The following is a 6860-nucleotide window of genomic DNA, read 5'->3' on the forward strand; positions in this document are numbered from 1 at the left end:
GCCCTGGTAAATATCATGAGCTTAAGGACTTCACATAATCACATAAAGGAACAGACGATGGTAAACCAAACATAGGGTAAATTCATATTGAAGAACCCACCCAAGACTAAGAAACATTTTCAAGAATTAGGAGCCTCCCAGTAGTAAGCCCTCTATGTACAGTATTATCAATGTTTGATGCAAGGAAATTGTCGATCTCAAGAATATATAGCTGGTATCCTCTCCTCCCTCAAAGTAGCTCTCAGGAACGGGGAGGGATACCACTGTAGAATCCAGAAATCTCTACCAAAAGATAGAAAGCTTAGCAACACAACAGCCAATTTGCCACCTAAATGCTCTAATGTGTTTAACTATTAATTGTACATGACTTCAGAAAACTTCTTTTGACCCATCAAAAGATCCTAGAACACCTTTGATCAGAATTTTTGGTAGACCAATGACAACTACTTAGATACTAACAAATTTATGGAGTATGCATGGCCATGCGCTTCAAAGCAGGATCTACAAATAAAAAATAGTTGTTAACGCACTCTATAACTAAACTTTGTTATATTTGAAGTACCTTTATTCTTCTTTTGAGACGGGAAGTGGTGAATTAGTTACTTGTATTAGATGTAATCAGTGTTAGTTTGACACTTGGCAAGAAACTAATGGCTGTTAGTTGTAGGAAAAATTGTGTAAGTAATCTTGCACTCTCATTTTAGTATTGAATTTTTTAGAATTAGTGATTTTAAGCTTTTGTGCGCTTTTCATTGGAACTCAGTGTTCTTGTTGTGGTGCCTAACCACCTACTAAATGTTCTAAGCAACTCTCATTGCTAAACAAACCCAAAACAGTTCAACTTACACACATTCTCTACACCAAGAAGTTTTATTGATTATATATTATACAAGTGCATGTGTCCTTTGATTATATACACAGAGGGTTGTCAAATGTCAAGTTCATGGGAATCCCACAAAAGATGCAGATTCACAAATGGAAGAGGATAAAAAACACACTTCTCTGAACTTAGGTCAGCTGCAGAGCCTCTTCTAGTGCCAGCACATCAGCACATTTAGAAGTATCAGTATATGATATATGACTTCAGCCTCCCAAGAGGTTACCTTAACTCTAGCTACAAGAAGTGAAAAGAGAAAATTAAAACTCGACTTCAAAAAAAGTTGATATCAAGATGTTCAGCGGCGCTTCAATCCACTGGAATGGCTCTTGCAGTTGCCTCCAACTACACCTATTGAGAAGACTAAAAAGACTAATCACCCTTAACTTCCTCTTGTGCAGGTGCATCTACGATGGTGTTGGTGGCCTGGTTGGGCAGAGGGATGGGTGCCTCTTCTTTGGGAGCAGTAGAAGCTGAGTAAAGAAACTGTCAAGAATTATATATACCTTAAAGCAACAAATTTATTCAACATTGGTCTTATGAACCAGAATTAGACAACATGAGCATGAAATTGCAGGCACTATAACAAGAAGCAACTTACATTTACAAAATCATATAATACTTGCATTCACTAAATAATTCAACAAGAGTAGTTCTACACTAACCAATGAATCCTCACAAACAAACTATAATATTTTAATTGTGGCTCATAAAGACTATGCCATAAGTGTCTACTTGTTAATACACACACACACACACACACACATATATATATATATATTTATTGGGTAAACTAGATAATTTCATTAACTAAGAAAAGGAAGCAGTAACAGCTTGGTCAGGACAGAGCCTGATACAATAATGGCCATAAAGGTCCGAGAGGAAAAATTCCAACAAACATGAGACTTTAAGAAGCTATACCCAAGAATTTGGGAAAAATATGATGGCTAGCTAATAAGCCATAATAAATAAACACAAATGAATAGCATTATTAAGCTTTTTTAGTCTTTGCTCAAGTGTAAATTATATAACAAAAGAAGAATTTTATGAAAGCCAAATTTGCCAAAGTAGTACTCCAAACTAAATTTATTTGTATTTGTTGTGACAATTAGGTTACACAATATTAAAGAAGAGAGAAGATAGAAATCAACACAAAGAACTTAAGTGGTTTGGCAATGTGTCTTTGTCCATGGGAGCGAGCAACTAATAATCCACTAAATGAGAAATTAGGGTTACAACAGTGTTTATATATATCATAACCCTACCCGGTACAAATTCCCAAAATACCCACTTGGTTTCTCTTGTTAGGCTCTGTTCAGCCCATAAGGCCCTTTGGCTAGTGGCCGTCAAACAAACATGAGCCAACTCCTATAGTATCCACTACATTTCTTGCCTCTTACGTCCCTTTCCCATCCGATCATACATTGTGCAATTAAATCAAGACCCATTTGAGATAATAAGTTGGAAATGACCAATATTAGAACCTAACAAAGAGAGAAAAATGGGAAGGAATCTTTTCCTCTTGCTCCAATCAACACAGCATAGCACAGATGAGTATCGGAAACAGAATAGAGGCATCATCGAACCAAAATTGAAGAAACTCATACTAGAAATCATATTATTAATTATTTTTCTATTTTCTTTCAAAATCTACATCAAACAAATGAAACAAAAAGATCTAAAAATGACAAAATGAGAAAAACTTCAATAAATTATAGAGCTATTTGCATTTCATTGATTGAATCCTAATGAATGAGTTGCTGGAATTAATAAGGGGCAATGTGCTCAATGAAGTACTTACTCTAAATCCAGTAGAGGAAGCACTATATTCCTTGACCAATGGGTGAACTTGTACTCTGCCCAAGGGAAGTTGTCTGTCCAAAAGTAGAGCCTGTCTGCCCAATTGCAGGAGTAGATGATTGGAACAGTGGGGATGACTGAGAGTAACTACCTAATGCTGGATTTGTTGCCTGAGATGGACCAGAGTTGAAGAGAGAGGATGGTGGACCAAAAATAGATGGAGATGAACTAAATCCAAATACATTTGTTGTTGATAATGATGTTGATCCAAAAAGGCTGGATGAAGTTGACGTGCTAAAAGGTGAAGAACCGAACGTAGGAGTAGCTGACCCAGCAAAAGTTAAACCACCAAGGCTAGGACTTGCAGCTGATTGGCCATATGTTGGTGAGGGAGACAAACCAAAGCAAAACCCACCAGCAGGAAGATGAAGTGGTCTACCTGAAATTTTAAATTATAATGTAAAGTGTTGGTTATTATCACTGGCAGTAAGCACCATAAGAATTCTTAAATTTTGACTCATTTAAAAAAATGTACTTTTATCTCCCAATTGATAGTCCTCCCATCTCAACTCCTCATGACTTTTATCTTTGTATTCAGGCATGGCTGATATTGATTCTAATTCTGCCTGTGCACAGCCATCTGCTTCGGATGTTGGAGTGTACGCAGCTACTCTACTTCCCTCACGTTTACTCCCAAGCCCGAAGCCAGTGCTACAAAATGTTGTTGTAGGTTGAGCTCCTGTACAGTAGCTCATAAGGAGAGGAGACCAAGTTTAATGATTATTAAGTGTGTATTTGACATCAGCTTATTTAACTTTTTGCTGATTGTTTTTTGCTGAAAATGTGTTAAAGTATGCTTGTACTTTAAAAAAGTGAGGTTTCAAAAAGCTATACGTAAAAGTTAAGAGTTATCAAAAAAGCTGGACCCAAAAGGACATTGAATAAGATACCAAATTAAAGATGTATATCCTAACAAAATTCCTTTCAAAAACAAAGAAACTTGGCACAAAATAACTCACCAAAGGGAGAACTCTGGGCTCCAAATGGAGTAGTGGTGGTACCAAATGGGCTGCTACCAAATGCTGAAGTGGACCCAAAGCTGAAGGATGGTGCATTTGAAGCCCCAAAAGCAGGCGTAATTGAGGCACCAAATGCAGGAGTAGTTAAGGTACCAAGTGCAGGCGTGCTTGAGACACTAAATGCAGTAGTGCTTGACGCACCAAATGCAGGTGTGCTTGAAGAACTAGATATAGGACTGCTTGAAGCTCCAAATACAGGGGCACTTGACACACCGAATGTTGTCCCTTTGCTACCAGATGCAGGAGTTACTGTTGTACCAAAGGCTGGGTTGCTTGTAAAACAAAATGCAGGCATGCTCGAAGCCCTAAAAGCAGACCTAGTTGAGGCACCAAATGCAGAAGTTAAGGTACCAAGCGCAGGCGTGCTGGAGACACTAAATGCAGTCATGCTCGACGCACCAAATGCAGATGTGCTTGAAGAACTAGATATAGGACAACTTGAAGCTCCAAATGCTCCACCAGATCCAAATGCAGGGGCACTTGACCAACCAAATGTTGTCCCTTTGCTACCAAATGCGGGAGTTGCTGTTGTACCAAAGGCTGGGGTGCTCGTAGCACCAAATGCAGTAGTAGTTATGGTACCAAGCGCAGGCGTGCTTGAGACACTAAATGCAGTCATGCTTGATGCACCAAATGCAGGGGTGCTTGAAGAACTAGATATAGGACTGCTTGAAGCTCCAAATGCTCCACCAGATCCAAATGCAGGGGCACTTGACACTCCGAATGTTGTCCCTTTGCTACCAAATACAGGAGTTGCTGTTGTACCAAAGGCTGGGGTGCTCGTAGCACCAAATGCAGGCGTGCTCGTAGCACCAAATGCAGGTGTGCTTGAACCTCCAAATGCTCTGCCAGATCCAAATACAGGGGCACTTGACACACCAAATGTAATCCCTATGCTACCAAATGTAGGAGTTTCTGTTGAAATAAAGGTTGGGGTGCACGTAGCACTAACGGCAGAGGTGGTCAGAGCTGGTCCACCTGAAATTTCAAATTATAATATAAAGTCTTATTATAGTTGGCTGTAAGCACCATAAAAATTTTAGAATTTTGACACATCTTAAAAAATGTACCTTTATCTCCCAATTGATAGTCCTCCCATCTCAGCTCCTCATGAATTTTATCTTTGTAGACAGGCATGGCTGATATTGACTCTAACTTCCCATTAGTTGGTGTATCATTATAAACTTCAGTTGTTGGAGCGTATGCAGCTACTCTACTTCCCCCACATTGACTCCAAAAAGGCAACTTCCCAAAGCTAGTGCTACCAAATGTTAGCGTTGTAGTCTGGGCTCCTATACAACAGCTCATATGGAGAAAAATTTCAATAATTATTGATTAAGATAAAAAAATAAAGATGAATGATCCTACAAAAGTCCGCCATACAAATAAGGAAGCTTGTCACAAAATAACTTACCAAAAGGAGAATTCTGAGCTCGAAAAGGAGTGGTAGTGGTACCAAATGGGCTGCTACCAAATGCAGAAGTTGATTGGCCAACGGCTGAAGTGGAACCAACGCTGAAAGATGGGGTGCTAGAAGCCCCAAAAGCAGAAGCACTTAAGGAACCAAATGCAGGAGTATTTGAGACACCAAGCGTTGGCATGCTTGAGGCACCAAATGCAGGAGTGCTTGATGAACCAAACATAGAATTACTAGATGAACCAAATATATGGCTGCTTGAAGCTTCAATTGCTCCACTAGAACCAAATACGGGGGTAATTGACACAAAGAATGCAGGACTTGCTGTTGAACTAAAGGTTGGGGTGCTTGTAACACTAAAGGCAAGGGTGCTCATAACACCAAATGTAGGTGTGCTTGCAGCACTAATTGCAGAAGTTGATTGACCAAAATCTAAAGTGGACCCAACACTGAAGGAAGGGACACTAGAAGACACAAAAGCTGGAGTACTTAAGGCACCACATGTTGGTGTGCTTGAGACACCAAATGTATGAGTGCTTGAAGAACCCAATACAGAAGTATTGGACGAACCGAATATAGGACTGCTTGTAGCTCCAAATGCTCCATCAGATCTAAATACAGGGACACTCGACACAATGATTTCAATCCTTGCAGGACTTGTTGAACTAAAGGTTGGGGTGCTCATAACGGTAAAGGCAGGGGTGCTCATAACGCAAAGGGAGGGGTGGTCATAGCACCAATGGCAGGTGTACTTGTAGCACTAAATGAATTCATGGTATAACACTAAAGGCAGGGGTGCTACTTGCACCAGATGCAGACTGACTTGTTGCAACAAGAGGTGTGGAGGAACCAAATATCCTAGTTCCAAATTCCAGTTGTGATTATTAATTTGTGCTTCTCAAGGGTCTTGTTTAAGTAAGAGTTGTCCCAAATCCTCCAAGAGAAGTCTTCTAACCAAAGAAATATGAGAGCTATCAGTTCAAATAAAAACTTAAAAAGAGAAAAGAACACATGTTTAGAGGATAAAAAACTATTTTTGCAAATAAGATGTCCATATGCTCAGGAGATCATATAAGTAGTTACTCTACTGTAATCCTGTCCATATAGCAAATTGTAGAGGATGATCATTCAAGATAAACTCATTCACATTAAAAAAGAATGCAAGCTTCCATTTACTCAAAAGTCAATAAATATGAACTAAAAATAAATTAATTTAATGCTTTAGTTCATATTTGACAAGTTGTTCAAACTTCAAACTGTAAAGGACAAACCAACCACATCACCAAAATGATAAATAAGAGAAGCTGTATCTAGAATAAATGCTACCTCTTCTAATTTTTAAGCTCTATAACCTCGTTTATGATATTCCTTTCCCTCATAACTTCATACTGCTGTCCTCTATAATTGACTTCCAACATAATTCCAATATATAAACACAACCACGAAATATACGATAGACACCATAAATCTGACAAAAAACTTGTCCAGCAAGAAGGTTTTACAAGAGACATGATCCAGCAAAACTTAAAATTTTCCACCCAAGACATACTGATTTTAAACAATCATCCAAAAGCTTTTGTGGATTGCATCAACTGCCAGTGAACGTTGAATCAGAGTGTCTCAAGATGAGTAACAAAATCCATGTTTTTTTCAACTCTATAACAACTTCATAGCATGGGAAGATAAC

General features: G+C 38.8%; 1 protein-coding gene across 2 annotated transcripts; it reads right to left on the minus strand.

The window, feature by feature from the left end:
* Positions 1–854: 854 nt before the first annotated feature.
* LOC142643013 (uncharacterized) lies at positions 855–6117 on the minus strand. 2 transcript variants are annotated; one of them, XM_075817537.1, is made up of 6 exons: positions 5171–6117; positions 4827–5048; positions 3697–4734; positions 3213–3416; positions 2679–3116; positions 855–1350 (listed from the first exon to the last, which is right to left on the minus strand). In XM_075817537.1, exons 1-5 carry the CDS (start codon positions 5880–5882, stop codon positions 2701–2703), a joined length of 2592 nt encoding a protein of 863 aa, XP_075673652.1. In that variant the 5' UTR covers positions 5883–6117; the 3' UTR covers positions 855–1350; positions 2679–2700. The 2 variants fall into 2 exon arrangements, with proteins under 2 accessions (XP_075673652.1, XP_075673661.1); XM_075817546.1 differs by having other exon boundaries at positions 855–1363.
* Between the last annotated feature and the right edge of the window lie 743 nt (positions 6118–6860).

This window comes from Castanea sativa, chromosome 1 (genome assembly GCF_040712315.1).
Source record: "Castanea sativa cultivar Marrone di Chiusa Pesio chromosome 1, ASM4071231v1".
In the NCBI taxonomy this organism is placed as follows: domain Eukaryota; kingdom Viridiplantae; phylum Streptophyta; class Magnoliopsida; order Fagales; family Fagaceae; genus Castanea; species Castanea sativa.

Excerpts from the sequence above, each read along its gene's own strand:
- LOC142643013 (XM_075817537.1), bottom strand. The coding sequence starts at position 5,882 with ATGAGCACCCCTGCCTTTACCGTTATGAGCACCCCAACCTTTAGTTCA. Across the intron at positions 4,735-4,826 it reads CTATCAATTGGGAGATAAAG|GTGGACCAGCTCTGACCACC; the intron begins GTACATTTTTTA and ends TTGAAATTTCAG. Across the intron at positions 3,117-3,212 it reads CTATCAATTGGGAGATAAAA|GTAGACCACTTCATCTTCCT; the intron begins GTACATTTTTTT and ends TTAAAATTTCAG.